General features: G+C 35.9%; 1 protein-coding gene across 1 annotated transcript; it reads right to left on the reverse strand.

The window, feature by feature from the left end:
* Window positions 1-56: 56 nt before the first annotated feature.
* LOC150102987 (uncharacterized) lies at window positions 57-17,383 on the reverse strand. The gene is made up of 3 exons (XM_090398417.1): window positions 17,249-17,383; window positions 6,557-6,629; window positions 57-3,079 (listed from the first exon to the last, which is right to left on the reverse strand). Exons 2-3 carry the CDS (start codon window positions 6,618-6,620, stop codon window positions 2,508-2,510), a joined length of 636 nt encoding a protein of 211 aa, XP_090254543.1. The 5' UTR covers window positions 6,621-6,629; window positions 17,249-17,383; the 3' UTR covers window positions 57-2,507.
* Between the last annotated feature and the right edge of the window lie 1,340 nt (window positions 17,384-18,723).

The following is an 18,723-nucleotide window of genomic DNA, read 5'->3' on the forward strand; positions in this document are numbered from 1 at the left end:
ACAGCCTTCCTCTGATTCTACACATTATTGATTTTAAAGACACAAACTACATTCAATGTTCTTCAAAATACCTTTATTGTTCTCTCATTGCATATGTACAAAAATAATACAAATGATTTGCTCGTCTGCTATATGCGCAGCGCATATAAACACATACTGATGGCATTGAAAGGATGGCATATTTCAACTAACGTTAAGCGAAGTATTATTCACTTAGCCTTAGTTAAAATCCTTACCGGTAGATGAGGTTCGACATAAATCACTTATGGCTTGAAATAAATGAATTAAACAAAATTACTGTCAGTTTTTACTGAAATTGTTATGCCATAAAATAGCAAGTCTATCATTTCTATGTTTATTTTAAACTTATTGTGGCTACAAACATGAATTAGCAAGCAGTTGATGTTATTAGTGATGTTTACTTTTGATACGACGAACGTTATATAGTGAATGGCATACAAACCAGCATCACGTGCCTGCAAGTTCAAATGCGAGCTACTTTGGAAATGTACTGAACAAGCGTGAATGCTTTTTGCGTAACAAGAAAAATACGGAGTTAAAAGATAAGCGGGGATTCATTTTAAAGTCGCCCTTGTTTTACTATTAATCAAAACAATTCACACCAAATTATTCAAGAATTATTTCGATAGTTGCAAGTATGTTATTGTAGCAATCAGTGGCGGCTCGTACATAAGCACGGCGACACTGCAGCACCCCCAAGGAAAAAATTAAAAAATTAAATTTTGTTTGTGTTTATAAATAATAATAATGCTTGCAACATTATATAAATGCAATACAACATGTTAAAGGTTACAGCTTATGTTTCACCAGTGATTGAATACGACTGGTTAATAATTGGAATTGTTCAATTAACGCTTTAGATTACGAAACAAATGCACTGCGATCTAACGCCGATATTCGATTGCACGTTACGTCATTCCTAACTGTAACTGTTCACGCGCCACGCTTACGCGCCTTATTTCTGTGAGATATGAAACACTTATTATTGATGCGTGTGCCTGGTGAACTATTTTTTGTAAATCTTATTTTATTTTGTTAAAACAACATATAATTATTTATTATAGATACAAGACTGAATTATGACCAGTGTATATTTTTTCAATTATCGTTATACGAAACAAATGCACTGCGATCTAACGCCGATATTCGTTAGCCCTTGTCATTGCTATTGATACGAAACATTTATTATTAGTGTTTGTTCGTGGTGAGGATGAAATATTTTTAATAAAGCAATTTTTAATGTGTAAATTTATTTATTAATAAATTCGTTACTGATTAGGATTTTTTTTTTTTTTTTTTTTTTGTATATGCAGCACCCCCCACTTAAAATTTTCACCGGTCGCCACTGGTAGAAATAACTGTCCCACCATTCAAGTATTTAACTATGTGAATAAAAAACAATATTGTCCATATTGTGCTGCTTAATATGTTAAATATTTGAACTTAAACAATGTATTTACACACATTTGCACATTTAGTGTGTAATAATTTATCTTTTCAGTTTTATTATTCAATAACTTAACACTATTTTAACACGAGCCTACAGTTTTTTTTTTTTTTTTTTTTTTTTTTTTTTTTTAAGTCAATTCAAATACAATCAACATGAAAATAACCATATTTCACTTCGCATACGGATTTTCGCAACATATCTTGGGTATCTGATATTGTAACAATTTTGGAATAAAATTGTTATAATAATATTTTATTTATTATCATGGAACACATGAAGCATGCTTTCGATAGAATATTCTAGACTTAGCGAGAAATAAACCAATAGGTGGCGTGAGTAGTTCGGAAGTTTTTTATGAGACACATCAGTTTGTATTTGTTTGATGTTCAGAGACGCATTACGTTATCAGTAATTTGTGTAAATAGTCTAGGGCAGGGATTCTCAACCTATGGTACGCGTACCACTGGTGGTACGTGAGCCACTACCGGGTGGTACGAAAACAGATTTGCTTACTGGTACATCTAATATCTTGAATTAAATATAGTGGTACGCCACTGGAAAAGGTTGAGAACCCCTGGTCTAGGGCATTTTACAACATCTGTTGTAATTTCGTCATGACAGCAACCTTACGGAATTTATCCAAAATGAGTGTTAGGTGTCCCCGCACACACCTTAAAAAAAAAAAAAAAAAAACATTTATGAAATCAGTATAGCGAACTTAGGAAGACAAGACATAGTCCACATATCGTGGTTTTAAATTATCTCTGAATATAAATCCTAAATTGGACATGTTTCGATCATGCAGGCTTGTGCAATCCAACTCCATTGAGAGAGAATATTGTGCAAACATTAAGAACCCTAAAAGATAGTTCGATATGGCTGTGCAGCCGGTGTATGCACAGTGGCGGTCAAGGAATATGCTTAACGTGAAAATTACACATTCTGACCTTTTCAGAATTTCAACACTTCCCCAAAGAGAAGTTCGAAGAAACTTATGTCAATAACGAGATGAGAGAATTACAGAGAGAGTTGATATCTATTGTATCGGCAAAGAAATATCCACCAGTTCCCTTTCCAATGCTTCTCTTAAGGGGCCTTCCACTGCTTTAGCCATAGCGCTCTTGAAGAGATTAACAGCAGGTGTGGAGAGTTGATTAAGCGTCCAAGTAAAAATGCCGATTCCTGTCATTTCCACTGTGATGCCACTCATTCTGTCCACACGAAACGAGTCCAGTTTGGCTGAATTCCGATGATTTCTCCGTTGGCTGATCTGCAAGGTCACCTTGAACTCGTCTGCTTTCATGAAGATCACACCGGACATGGTTTTAGTAATGAGCGCTCTGTTCCATTCGTATCGTCCTCTGATTTGGTCTGTCTCTAGCTGGGCTCGAAGAATGACAATGTCATCTTTGCATTCCAACGAGGATGGTCCGGCTCGGCGAAGAAAAGAAAGTCCCCAGGCTTCTCCATGCGACAACTTAAAAAAACCCTCCTTCGAAGGCAGTCGGGTTGGATTGGGTATCTGGGAGGTGATGTTGTTGATAAGGAAATCCACGAAACTATCAGTTTCGATTCCATCACACGCCGAAGATACCGGAATGGTGTACACTAGAACAGAAGGGATGTTGAGTTAGTGGATGAATGAAAAGAAGGAACTGTTTCACATATGTTAAAACTTTACATTAAAAAGCCAGCAATCACAGTGAACACGTATTATTAGCTAATTTAGTATTACAATTAGCTATTAATATTAATATGCTAATTAATAGCTAATTTTAATTAGCATATTAATATTAATAGCTAATCCTAATATTAATCCGAAAGCCATTCAACTGACAGCTTCATTTTCTTTATTTCGGAAGCCAGTTTCTCGACAGACTCGTATACAGCGGAGAAAGGAAGAATCCCATCAAGCGGTAGATTCCGAGGGATTATCTCTCGGTTTTCTCCTGCAAGACCGAAAAGCCTACAAAAGTCATGGATCGTCAGAGCTCAGTCAAAAAGGAAGGTCACCTTGGCCATAAAAACAGAGATAAAGAAATCTAGTATAGGATTTTTCAGCTGTGGCAATTACACTCTTAAGAATGCGGGAAGGAAGGAAAAAAACTCACACAATAAAAACTAATAAAACAATTTTTAAAATATTTACTAACGTTTAATGAATATAATAATTTTAACTTATAAATATATAATAGTAAAACAGAGGAGAAAAAAAAGCAGTATAAAGACTTGAGTAGGGAGATACAAAGTGAGATAAGAAAGACAAAGGAAGAATGGTTAGATGAAATAAGTAAAGGTACAACAGCAAAGGCAGAAAGAAAGGACATAAAAGGCGTTTATAAAAACATTAATATGATGACAGGAAGGAGAAAGATGCAAAAGACTGGAGCAGTCAAGAATGAAAGAGGTGAAATTCTGATAGAAAAAGAGAAGATATTACAGAGATGAGAAGAATATGTAAATAAACTGAATGAAGATAGAGAAAGAGGAGAAAATCAAATGAAAGAACATAGTGGGCAGAGGCTGTACATCATAAGGGAGGAACTGAATCTAGCAATTCAAAAGATGAAAGAAGGAAAATCCCCTGGAATAGATGATATACAGATAGAACTTATAAGGAATATAGGTGAAACAGGTATGGAAGTGTTATGGCAAATTATTAACGGAATTTATAAAGGGACAAGAATTACCAGAGGAGTTTAGAAGATCAATTTTTATCCCCATTCCAAAAAAGACGGGAATTTTAGACTGTAACAATTTTAGAACGATAAGTCTTATAACTCACACAGCAAAAATTCTGGCGCAAATAATTTTAGAGAGAATTAGGAATAAAATATAAAATAAAATGAACGAGGAACAGTTTGGATTCCGAACCAACAGAGGAACTAGGGAGGCTATAACTTGTCTAAGAATTATTGGGAAGAAAACATTAAACCATGGTGGAAAGTTGTTTTTGGAATTTCTAGATTTTGAAAATGCATTTCATACAGTGAAACATAAAAGTATTTTTGATATTCTAGAAATTATTGATATTGACTACTACTATGACTTGAAAATTGCAAAGAGATTATATTGGTCACAAACAGCGTCAGTATGTGTAAAGGGAGAGGAAACAGGAGAATTCCCGGTGGAGAGAGGAGTTAGACAAGAATGCAAGTTATCACCATTATTCTTTAACCTTTATAGTGAACAGATGCTTAGAAAGGCACTTGAGGATGTAGCAGAAGGAATAAAAATAAATGGAAGAATCATTAATCACTTAAGATATGCAGACGATGTAATGGTGATGTCAGAAAGTGAAAATGGATTACAACAAATATTGTTCAAAGAATTGAAAACTCTTGTAAAGAGTACGGATTAACTAAGAATTAACACAAAGAAGACCAAGATAATGATAATGGGTAGATAATAGGAGATAATGTAAAGATAAGATGTGGAGGAAAGATTTTAGAAGAAGTGGAAAGATTTCAATATTTAAGTATCTGGATCTCAGAGAAAGGAACGTCAGAGTTGGACATTAGAAATAGAATAGGCAAAACTAAATCGGCATTTATGGAAAGGAAGAGAATTTTAATAAACAAGAACACTAAAATAGGTGTTAGAATTGGAATAGTTAAAGCAACAGTTTGGAATATTGCAAGTTATGAAAGTGAGTCATGGACACTCAGAGAGAGAGAGATGGAAAGAATTAATGCATTGGAAATGTGGTGTTATAGAAAGATGGAAAAGATTAGCTATACAGAGAGAATATCAAATCAAGAAGTTTTAAGACGAATTGGGATGGAAAGAACACTGCTTAAGAATATTAGGAAAACAAAGACCAATCTTCTGAGAGGTTGTTCGGGACACCTGACAAGAACTATATTCCAAGGGAAAGTTGAGAGGAAGAGAAAACGTGGAAGAACAACTAGAGAGTGGTTTAATGACATCGTGGAATGGACTGGTTTAAGAATGACGGAGGCGACAGACAGAGAGAGATGGAGAAGAGCTGCTCATCTGCTGCAACCCTCTTGCTAGAGGATGCTACTGGACGACGACAAAATATATAATATACTAAAAGCTCAACTACTGTTTATTGAATGTCATGTCTAAATATATTAGAGAATAGAGAAAGACGCACAGCAACATATCTATGGAAGCAAACAAATTGTATTCCGCACAACAAATCTACGTGCTATAAGCCTTCATAGTCTGTTAATATAAACAATAAAACACTTTCCATCCCATATAAGTGCTTTTCCATTTCTCTCTATATTCCTTGATCTTTTCATTTTGCGTCAAAGTTTTATTCTTCTGAGACTTTTCAATATTTCCATGTCCTTTATTAAAAATTTTACCATACATTTGGTAACCTCTATTCATCCCAATATCTTTACAATACTTCACAATCCTCGTATTCGAATAACATTTTTCTTGTTATACCATTTATATTTACACTAATAAACTTTTCATTCATTTTAAATATCATTCTTGCATACACATAATTTTTCTATGCAGAACTCATTTAACATATTTTTTTAAAAAATTAATAGATAGTGTTAAGCACAGAATCTATATTTGGTAGAATAGTACAGCCTCATATTTAAAGAAAAAAGTATCATTATTATTTAAGTTTTCTACAGTCCGTTTCAGAGGAGTGAGCCTCCGTACCACATTCGGTATATTATATACGAAGCCCTTTGGTGGGAAAGATCTGGGTTTGATTCCCATCGGTGACGTGAGGAACCTTTATCTGGTATCTTTCGACTAAAGGTGAGTTAGTCGGTTTCATATGGGAGGTAGAGTTTTTTCCACCCGGAAATTCGGGTTTTTCGTCCTCCAGAACAGGCAAACCAGCCCTGAACACACACAGCTACAGACATAGGATACACCGGGAGGCATAGGAATAACCATCTTATCCTAGAGTTTCAGTTGCGAAGCTCACAGCTAAGAATCTTAAAGATTCGTTAAATCTTAAGAAGTAGTAGTTTCAGAGGAGTACAAAGAGTATTGCACGCAATAATTTATTACAACAAACAGCCAAAATTCAAAGTTGATAAATCAAAACGGAATAATTTGTAATCACTCTAGAAAGCCCGAACTTACCTTTAGGAAACCATGAACAGACAGCAGTCACCAGAATGACAAGGACGGGGGATGAGGTCCACATTTTCAAGGGCTAAACATAAAAAAACAAATACACAATAATCATATAGTAAACGATAGAAGCAGAATACGTTTAAACATTCAGTGTTCGTTTAGCACAGTACATCTAAATATGAATGGCTTAACTTAATTAATCTGAATAATTAAAAATAAAACACTTATTTCCTGGTTTGTATCCTCAAGGGATACTACGGTAGGCCAACGCAATTATGAATATACTATTACTAGCTTTAGTCTGCGATTTCGCAGAACGAAGCTTCGAAGATAGGCGGAGATACTTATGAAAACAACCCTATTTCATATATTTCTCATGGAGTGAAAAAGACGTTATATGAGAATTAGTTGGACAATCGTATTTACTTGATAAAAGGAATGCTGTGACGAAAATTTATGGATATTTGTGGATATATAAATGCAATACACTAAAGATTTTCTTTGATTCTTGTGTTAAGGCTTAGATGCTGGGAAAAACTCATGTTAGAGTCTTAATAGAATGAAACAACACTGAGATAATCATCTTTAATTCCTCCAGCATTTCTTCTCAGCCACTGAAACACTATTATGGAGTGCAATTTGAGACTTGTAACACACAGACACAACACATAATGTAGTCAAACAGGTGGACGAAAGACTAGAGTCCTAACTAGTCTAGTCATTAGTCCTAACATCCTAGGGGGCCAGTAAGTGTCCACAGAGGGCGCCCCATCGAGAAATGTCAATAATAGAGACTATCGCAAAGCACAAAGAGAAGTTGCACGTTCTACATAAGCACCCACGCTGCAGAAGAGAAATACGTTTGATTTTATGATCAATAAGTGCATTTTATCGATCAGTATTATGTAACAGTTTTATACTTTAAAGTATTTTTTTGTTTGCCCACCAGCAAATAATGTAAAATATTCCGGAAACTCAATCCAGATTTTTTAAAGCTTAAAGTTACACGAACTGTAATTAATTGCAAATCACCGTCTCTCTCTCTCTCTCTCTCTCTCTCGTGTGTCCATAGTTATCAGTCGTGAACGAATGAAAGCAAAGATCTCCAGAGGAATAAAATGTCATCACTTCCTTGACCGACTAAAGACAATAAATCGTCTCTAATTATCCCTAGTCGAGAGTCGACTGTTACGTGGGCATTACATTAGAAAAATGGATTTCATACATCAAAGAACGAACCGGAAAAATTGCCAAGGGTGTGACTCCATCCTTTGCTATTATCTACAATGACTCGCAAATTAGGCTGACTATGATTAAATCATGAGGGTGGTCCCATTCATTTTTGAAAAGATAACCAACTGCGCCCTGGGAACGGAAATAAAAGAAAAATTAAGATGAAGTTAATAGCTAGTTGTACTACCTCACTTATAACGAGATAATCGCTCAGATTCGTTTATTCCAATAATTTTTGACACAATGAAAGTCGTGCTCTTAATCACATCACTTGCCTTTTAAATTTTCTAAGCAATTACATGTAAAGTGGATTTTACCTGTTTAAATTATGTATTCGCCTGCGTATGTGAATTTGAGTCGGTTCCAGTCCTTCATAAGAGTCCTGATGTTGATATGCGAGTAGAATAAGAGAAATGAGCCTTCACACTCGTTTAGATGTGTGATGTTTAGAGGGATATTTATCAGAAGGAACCATGAAATTTTGGCTAAGATAAAAAAAAGCTGTAAATTATACCTGATATTTCTAGCAGCTGTAGGAGTCTGTTGTGAGTACATTCCAGATGAAATATTGAGGTGCATGTACACGTATATCTGGTATACATTTTTTATATGAAATTCACTCACGATTCTCCTCCTGAAAGTTGGCCTTTTCATCAAGTGAAACAAATAAACCAGTAACAGGAACACACGCATTTAACAGACACTCGGTTTCGTAGCCTTATGAATCTGGCAGTAATTCCAAGCAAGCCAACTCAACCAACCCATGAAACTTACTACAGAAATTCCCCCACCCCCACCCCTCGTGCCCGAAAAAAGTGGCAGACTTCATCCTCTCTGGATTCTCCTACGATCCTGACATGTTTCAACAACTATTTCTCATCTGAAATGGTAGTTATGATCTTCTGATCTGATATCTTGAATACTGCATGGAACACTTGATATTAACTTAATATCCTGACACATGCCTAAGTATTTGATGAAAGTCTAATATACTTAACAGCTCATTACCTCTAGGAAGGGATTTTTAGTGTACATGCTCATAATATGATTATCATAAGCTCACGACTAATAAAAACCTGAGAGACTGCAAGCACTTATTCACCAAACAATGCCACGATTGAATTAACAACTTAAATATAACTACAACGTTTTTTCATGTTAATTATGTGCTGCAATTTTTTCCTGTATTTCTCAGTTTTTTTAAACTTCAGTGTTTTTATTGCTGTTTCCCATTTTTAAAAGTCATCTGAAGAAGGCTGTCAAAAGCCGAAACTAGTAGTGCGTTATACCACTAAAACCTTACAATTATTCTCGGTTTCAGTCATCAAATTCTCTTTATTTATATATATATATATATATATATATATATAGAAATAAATATTTTCGTATAAATAATTACAGGAAATATTTATATATTATGAAGGCTATATGCGCATAAATTATGGTTACAAAAGATTGAAAAGATAGCCATATTGAAAATATGGTTCAATATTTAGGGAAAAGTATACCCAATAATTTATGACAAGCTATTTTGTCCAAGGTTAACTTTATTTAGACTTAATATCGAGGCAGCTAACGACAAAAAGCAAAGGTAAGCATATTTTGTCTGAACTACGTCCGCTATCAACCGGTTTATCTGTATGCGGAAGGTAAAATGCCACCTCTACCGTCTGTCGGATTTTAGTTGAAAAGCTCTTTCGAAGATGTTTCTCCTCTCCTATATCGCATTTGAACTTAGGTCTTTTCTTTGGTTTAAAGGTCACATGCTGTGCATTCTACTGCTCCACAGAGGCGTCGATTTTGCCAAGACTAAAAAACAGAAAGAGATCTGAAAAGCCATTGTCAGTAAATGCAGTCGTTAAAAAGATATTTGGGAGTAAAATATAAAAATCTCGTGTGGAAATATAACATCAGTAGCTGCTGATGCAACCGTATTTACTTTAAGGTTATATTTGAATGGGAATTGTATAAAGATAATAAAGATCTTTTAAGTAGTATACTAAATGACTCCAGGTAAAGAAATTCAATTAGTAAATAGTGATTATACTCATATTGATATATTCAAATATATAAAACCAGACGCAACATCCATGAAAACCATCATAAGAAAACATATATAAAATAATACTGTGATGATAATCTTCACTCAATATCTTGCAGCTGAGAAGTGCTTCATAATAATTTATACAAGGTGATCAAAATTAAAGTATCCATTTTTAAGGGCTTGTGGAGCGCCACCCAGTGATCCGAATATTGCGAACCTTTGCGCGAATACATTGTTCGTCACGAGGAAGCGATATCTGAGAAAACAAAAAGTAGTTCTAAAATTCACCAGCAGGGGACATTGTAAATACCAAATACATGAAATTTATTATCACGCAACTCGGCAGGAAAATTCTACGGAAGTTCTGCATTCTTAAAAATATGGCCACGAGATTTTTTCCCTTCATTCTGGTTGTTAATGCGGTCAACAATTTATTTGTTAACGATGGCACTAACCTTTCCCCAACGTGCTTTGCTCGTTAAGCTGTACTACCTAAACAACTGCAATGCTGCTGCACTTCGCCACCTGAACAAATGTCGAAGAGATCCACTATCTCTATTTGCTCTGCTACGAATGATTAGTCATTTTGAAGAAACAGCATCGTTGGGAGATAGACCTGGAAGAAGTCGCAAATCAATCAATTCGCAACGAGTGAATCAAGTTGCTACTGCTGTTGTGGAGAAGGCCATGAATCACGGTGTTGATTGCTGAAGTGCACGTACTGTATCAAGACACATTAATGTGCCTTACACAACTGTCTGGAAAATTCTATGGAAGTTCTGCATTTCTACCCATTTAAGATAACCCTGACATAGGCGTTACGCCCTCAGGACTTTGCAAGTCGACTGAGATTCGCTTTCATATTTCTTACTCGAGTGGAGTTGGGCGCATGGTTGATTTTGTGGGATGAGGATGAGGCTCACTTTCATATGAATGGAGCAGAGAATACTCACAATTGCCAGGTATGGATGGACTACGCAAAACCCGCATGCAATTCATTAAATTCCTTCGCCTTTGCCCAAAGTTACTGTCTGGTATGCGGGTTTATAGCTTTGCTTATCATTGAGTTCATTGAGGACTTTCGCCAGTTGGGTCCTGTAACATGCTCAGTTATTGCCGAGAGGTATCGCGATGTGATACCTCTCGGCAGTAACTGAGCAGTGATCAGCCGTGAGTAAGTGATCAGCCGTGCATTTCCTACTGCATGGCCGCCTCATTCACCTGATCTAACCCCTTGACCTCTGGATCTGGGGATTTCTCAAAGACAGGGTTTATCTGGATCGTCCTGATAATTTGTCAGCGCTGAAAGACAGCATCTTAAACATGTGCGCAACACCAGTCCCAACAGCTGCGTTCTGTCGTTCAACACACTGTGCAAAGGATGCAGTTTGTGACATACCGGGAATGGCAGCACATTGAACAATGTGGTGAATGCGTAATGGAAGTGACTAAGAATGTGTTATTTATGCTTGTGTCGCTTTTCTCATTCTTACACATACACAAAAAATTACATCTGCATTCGGTACATCATACAGCGACCCTGGTGGTGATTTGTTGTTGTTGTTGTCAGTTATCGCTTCCGCATGATACTCGATGCATTCCTGCAAACTTTCGCTGAATTTGGACCGCTGGGTGGCGCTCCACAGGGTTAAGCAGGGATACTTTAATTTCGATTAAAGGTTTGCAGGTGTGATGAAATTTAGCATAATAAGCAATAACAATTTAGAGTAATCATTCTTTTAGTAGAAGAGAAAGAAAGAGAAAAAACCTGAATGAAGTCATAAAATGATCTAAGACATTGAACATCATAATACAGCCATCAAAATTTCAGTTGCTCTCTTCCCCCATGCATACTGTGACTGAGCTAAGTGAATTAATTTAAAATATTTATTCAAATACTTAATTTTTTTTGGAAAGAAAATGTAAAACCAGAAAACGTTGCTATATAATTATCAACAGTTGCTAATATTTCCATTTCCCAAACATCGAGAGGCCCTCACATCAGAAACTGTAATTATCCTCAGAGCTTCTGACTGGAAGGTAGAAACTTTTTGGATACTCAGTTTTTCTACTGCTACTCAACGACATTGATGACCCTCTGTGATTGGAAATACCTGGGTTCGAATCCCCTATAGGACACAAAGGACCTTAATGAGAGCCTTGCGAGTAACGGTTAGTTGGCCAGTTTTATACGGACATGAGGGTTTTCCTTCTGGTAAACTTCGGTTTTCTCGGAGAATAGAAGAACATATACAAAATTAACATATATATATATATATATATATATATATATATATATATATATATATATATATATATATATATATATATATACACACACACACACACTATGCTGGCCACACTCCCACTTGTTAGGCCGTAATAATTAAAATCCATATTTAAGCTGTTCCAGGTTATGATCACAAAGGATTCTATTTTTTACCGCGCAGTTAGCCTAGTGGCTATGCGCTTCGCAACCATATGCCTGAGGAAGGAGTGTCCTAGGTTCGATTCCCGTCGGTGACGTGAGGAGCTGAAGGATCTTCCTTAGCCATAGCCAAGTTAGCCAGTCTTGGGCGTGGACAGCAGGGTTTTTTCCTCAGTTTATTCTCGGGTTTTTCAACCCGCAAAGCAGGCAAACTGGCCTTTAGAACTTAACACTGCAGGCCATAGGATATACCGGGGCATAAGGCTGACCACCTTATCCTGTAAACGGATTGAGGTCCGATGATCAATGGACCCTCGACACCGCAAGGTAAAAGAGGGTATAAAGAAAATGAGATGAGATGAGGATTCTATTTCTTTAGTAATATTACGCACTTATTACAGACACGTTGACAATCACGACCATGGTTTCTTTTGTGCAAAAACGGAGATAAATAAGCAATTTATCAACCAATTACGAAGCGTTTATCATTTATGTGGTTGTATGAAGCAGAGAAAACTTCGGCTGTTCAGTAAATAAAATCCACTAACGCCTTTTATTCCCTTTATAGAGGCTTTAAACCTATATTTTGGAATTGAGTGGATAGTTCATTCAGCATGACTAACGCATTTGTTTTGAACTAATTCTGCAAGTTTCTGTTAATTTTCAACTAATCAGAAGAACTCTGAAACTAAATGACGATTGTTTGGTAATAATTATGACTTGACACAGAAGATGAAACTTCACAGAATAAAATCTGTGCCGCATCTCTGATTGCTGTAAACATGTTTGTTAATAAAACGATCCACGTTAATTTTTAATCCATGGTGTTTACAAATCTGTCCAGGATATATCTTCATATAAAGAAATTAAATAAATCTGAGAAGTGTAAATTATAACTTGTAATTCATGAATCTTTCACAAGAAAATCTATTCATAATAAAAACGACAGCTCAGAGTTTATTATTTCGGAGATATGTAGCCAGAGTTGCAGTGGTATGCTGTGGTATTTAAGCTTTCTTCCTATAAATAACAGCAAGCCCAATTTTTATTTTGGAACAGCAGTTGTGTTTCGTTTTGTAATTCATTTTAATGAATTAATTATTGCTAACCGTACGCGGAAAAAATTATGACGTATCAATGATACTGTAATCTCAGTTTAGCCTTCCTAGTTGCCTATGATCGCTGCCATTCCGTCTATGATTACAGAGGAGAAAGCTTACAAAATATTATGGCTCACATTTGCAATTTCAGCAAAAATAATGATGAAATTAGGATATATTTATTGAAGTCCGTTAAGTTTTTGAACAAAGGAAAAGAAATTATATTTTTAAAACTAGATCACAAAACAGTAAGGTGCAAAGGGTTGATATTTAAACTAATCGAATAGTACACCATCTGTCCAAAAAGAAACTAAACTTTTCGAAAATAGTAGAAACTAGTGGAGCCACCTGTTGTATCTTTTGTTGTCGAAAGCGGCAACCTTCATTAATGTTGTGTCAACTGTTTATGACATTTGTTTCATTAGAAGCCGAGTTATAGTGTCAAGAGTGGCAGTGTGTTTTGACGAACGGTCGGTCGTCACGATATTCATGCCGTACGCGACGAATTTTCGCTACCAATTCTCGCTTCAAAACTTCGAGATAAAACTCACCATTGACCGTTTGGCCAGGCGGAACGAATTTGTGGATAATGCTCTTGATATTGTAGAAATAAATCAGCATTGTCTTTACTTTTGACCTCTCCAAGCGACTTTTTTCGGATGCCTCTCTTCTGGCGGTCTCCACTCAGCACTCTGGCGCTTTGTTTCGGGCTAATACTCAAAACATCACGTTTCGTCACCAGTAACGATCGTTTCAAGGAAGTTTGAGTCCTTACGAGCGGTATTAATGAGTCCTTGCAGTGTTCAATTCGATATATTTTTTGGTCGTCGGTCAACTTGTGGGGAACAAATCTCGAATTCAATTTACGAAGGCCAAAACTCTCGGTTAAAAATGTTCTGCACAGTTGCTTTTGGAATCCCCAATTCATCTTCAATCAATCTTACGGACGATTTCTGGTTTTCTTTGATGAAATCACGCACTTTTTGGATGTTAACTTCGCTAAGTCCAGTTTTTGGACGGCCCGGCTTTTCGTCGTCCTCAAGCGTCTCACGACCACTTTGAAATCGCTTAAACCACTCGTAAACTTGAGTACGGGATAAGCATTCCTCACCGTGTGCTTTCTGAAGCATTTGATGCGTTTCGGTAAAACGTTTACCAAGTTTAACACAAAAGTCAATCGCAGCTCTGTTTGAAACTCATTTTCCGTTCGTGAAAACACGCTGTCACTCTTGCCACTATAACTCGGCTTCTAATGAAGCAAATGTCATAAACAGTTGACACACACTAAAGAAGGTTGCCGCTTTCGACAATAAAAAAGATACAACAGGTGGCGCCACCAGTTTCTTATATTTTCGAAAAGTTCGGTTTTTTTTTGGACAGAGGGTGTATAACACAGTTGGTTTTCTGTAAGATAAACACTGAAAATTCTGCAATTTGAGGACTCGAAGAATGAGGTGCATATATATATATATATATATATATATATAGAGAGAGAGAGAGAGAGAGAGAGAGAGAGAGAAGAGAGAATGGGTGCAATCAATCGATTTAAGATTGACTGTCATTGAATAATGGAAACGATAGGCTGGATAAAAAATATCTTACATATAAATGCAGAAAGAATAATGGGATTGAGAAAAAAATTCTGAAGAAATATCACAGTTGTGGACTTTTGCTGTACGTGAAGGGTTTTGGACGGAAGTTGTGAAACGCAGAGAGGGATGAAAATCAGGAGATAAAGGAAAGCCTGGTTTGATTATATGGATCTATGGAACGTTCGTGATCGTGAAACAGAATAGGTGGACAGATAGATTGAGCTATAATATTAACCCGCTTTTGTGGTAGGGAACGGAAAAATAATATAAAAAGTAAATACATAAAATAAGTCTTTTAACATCATTTTATTCTCTAAAGGGAGAAGATCGCACTCTGTTAGTTCTTACTTTTGGAAAATGGTAGCCACTCAATATCTTTCTACTCTGGGGAAGTTGAGCTCATTTTTTTCTACTCACAAAAGGTGGCGAGAATAAAGCAAACAGCGGCTGCAATATCATGCTCTTTCTTAATCCTTTGTGATATTATATATATCATGTTCCTAATCCTAGTCAGTATTATATGTATGCATAGAATGGGCTGTTCTGAAGTCGGAAAAAAAAAAACTACCTACCAACCAAAGAACCAACAAGTAATTTGAATTTGAATTAAAAACGTCCTAGGAAATGTTCCACCAAGCGGTAACTAGAATCGCGGCAGATGAATGATCTTTTGAATTTTTCTTCTTCCTTTGCTGAACTAATGTCAGGAAAGTTATCATGAGGTACGTAAGCATCAAATATACGAACTTAACTTTTTTTAAGTGTTATTTTTCAATATAGCATTCTTTGTCAATCAATATGATTAGCAGATCTCTGTTCGTAAATTCAAATTATTGAAATTTTGTCTCTTCGGTATGCATGAGATCCGAGCTTTTTTTTTTTTTTTTTAATTATTCTTGTCCACTTATCATTATTATAAAGTATTACTAGTTCTTTCCATGAGTTCCATCCGCGAAAGTGTTGTAAATAAACCTACCGTACTTTTTTGGTACTAAAACGGGAGGGCAAAGGATTAGTATATCCTGAAATCTTGTTCTAAACATCAAGCAGTACTTTTTCAAATCACTTCGGGTCTTCAAAAAAAGCAAGTTAGTGGCTTCACATCAACTTCGTCTCATGTCCCATCACAGTTCCTATTGTATATTAATGACAATTTTTATAGCTAACGTAGCCGCCATCTTGTTTTGATAGGTTACTTATCGACAAATACGGACTGACTTAGTCCATTCATGAGGTTTACCTTTTCATTATGTGCTCTTAAGAAAAAGATTTGTCTCTGGCAAGTATGACTATCTTGATTCAACATCTTTGCCATTTACCATCTTCTCTTGCCAATGTTCTCTTCCTCTTTCTCTCTCTCGCCACTTTTCATAAAAAATGGATTCATCATCGACTTGCTCACATTATCCTTAGGTAACTTTTAGCGATGACTCGGCACCCACTCTCTGACATGATGATTTCATAGGTTCTGCTCATACAAATCTCAAAAATGTTATATCTCTAATTCGTATTCTTTCAATTTATCCTTATAATATAAATTCCACAATACACCTCTGAATATGTTGGGTATTTCTTCATCCTCCTTCGCTCTTAAATATAAGCAAAATCTTTGCACAGCCAAGTACAGAGAGGTCAGTTAATGCCTAATACGACGGAGCTGTAATGTCTCGGCTTTTCAGCAGCCTATTCATCATTGCACATTGGTCTGTGCTCTCTTCGCAAGTATTATAAAGTGTCTGCTGAATTTTCGTATTTTGTCATTTCTCCAACTTTCAAGCTTGCTACACATCTCCTTGTATAATAGTTCGATAACACAGTGCACTCTCCTTCATCTCTTTGGTTCAAAGTATAATATCTTATAACTGTCAGCAGAAAATAGAAAATACGATTCACCCACTCGCTATTCAAATACTATTGGATTCCACATGTAAGTCCTCTCCACACTCATCTATAACGTCATCTACGGACAACTATCTATCTCTATTAAAACCAATCACACTGTGGTCAATATTTTAACTAATTCTTAATGGTTCACGTACGAAATTCTGTTGCCACCCATTTACATGTCGTACATCTGTCTATTAACGGGATTTCGATCTAAAGCTACCAATCTTTATCTATCTATATTCTTCTTAATGCGAATACAAATTTGTCAGGTGATATGCTGTCAAGCACCTTTGTAAAATTCGAAAACATTCATCTTGCCCATCCAGCACGGTTATTTCTTTGCATATAATACTGTCGTGATGTATCGAAGAAAACTTTGTAATTTCGTAAAGAGAAAAATACGTCATAACTTACCTTAAACGAAGGAGTCAACGAGAGCAGTTCGTTCCAAAATGAGAACTAGAGAAACAGCAACAGTCCCGGGAGACTATATAGTAATGACCCGTGACGTCATGCCCTCTGATGTCCTAAGTTTGTTGGCAGTGAGATAAGGAGAAGTATGCATTCCCTTCCGGTCACCGTAATCAGGGATGAGCTTTATGTTTTTCTGAGAAGGTGTAAGGTAAGTCCTTATCTCCGATTACTGCAATAACGGATTCGAACTGAAATGGAACAGAGATTTAGTCCCATAATGCACCTGTCCGTTCTGGCCTCGCATATTATGTTTTTAATGGGTACATTTAAAAAATTTTAAATTTTATTTTAATAAAATATATAATTAAGTAATATTTAATTCGATGGAATGTTGATACTAATGAAACTGATCAGTATCAACAAGGGAAACATCAAATCAAAATCATCTTCGTATCCATTTAATGTTTTCGCTGTAGTTACCGACAAACAGAATTGCAATCCATTTAAGTGTTCTGATATTAGCAGGCAAAAGCACATTTGATAACAAGGAGAAATAGCGCAAACCAAAAAGGTAAATAACGAAATGGGGCAAGTGTTCCAAATATGTCAATAAGGTATTGCAAAAATAATACACATCAAGTACAGAATTAAAAAGAAATCAGTCGTTTGATAGATTTTTCATTTTGTTTTGCGATCGCAGTTCAATCTTTCATCAATCCTTCATCGCCATGTTATCACACAGACTGTATATAACAAAGTGGTCTGTTTATTAACCGCTTCCGTGACTATCCCATGACCTTTGGATGAACACTTTCGTAAGTGTATATGGAACATAATTTTTTTTTTATTTCTTTACGCGCACGCACACACACACACAAATGGATGCAAGATTCGGAGTTCGATTCTCTTCTCTTTTTATTGTCAAGCACGCAGCCTTATTTTAGATATACACGGCCATCTGTGAATATTTTGCGCAAGGAAATTATTCTTAGATGATGTTGCGAGTACCCACGGGAGCTTCGCCATATCATACACATTATTCGATCCAAAGGGTGATCCAGAACTGTTTATATATTAATCTGATGGGGTTAATACGATGAAGGGAGAGATTAAGCTAATTAATAATTCATATTTTAAAAGTACACCTTAAAATTAATAAATTATGAAGTACTACAATACTACGAACGAGAGGCACATGTAAATTTAGGGTGGGTATATACTTATTGAATGTGATTTGCGGATTTCTCTACGATTTTTTTTTTTTTTTTTTTTTTTCAAGAATCAGAAAGCATGTTTTCGGTGGTTACTCAACTTCAGAGACTACGCACGATAATTTTCTTCGAGAAAAAGTACCATGCAACATTACCCGATCAGAGACCATTACTCTGCTTTTGTAAGCCTAAAGCAGCCTCCAGTAAGTAAAGGTCCCTGATCGGATAATGAAAATTATCAGAATCTAATTTTCACAAACCTCC

The sequence above is a fragment of the Typopeltis vanoorti genome, chromosome 9, assembly GCF_054136105.1.
Source record: "Typopeltis vanoorti isolate ZY-2024b chromosome 9, IOZ_Tvanoo_1.0, whole genome shotgun sequence".
NCBI lineage: Eukaryota > Metazoa > Arthropoda > Arachnida > Uropygi > Thelyphonidae > Typopeltis > Typopeltis vanoorti.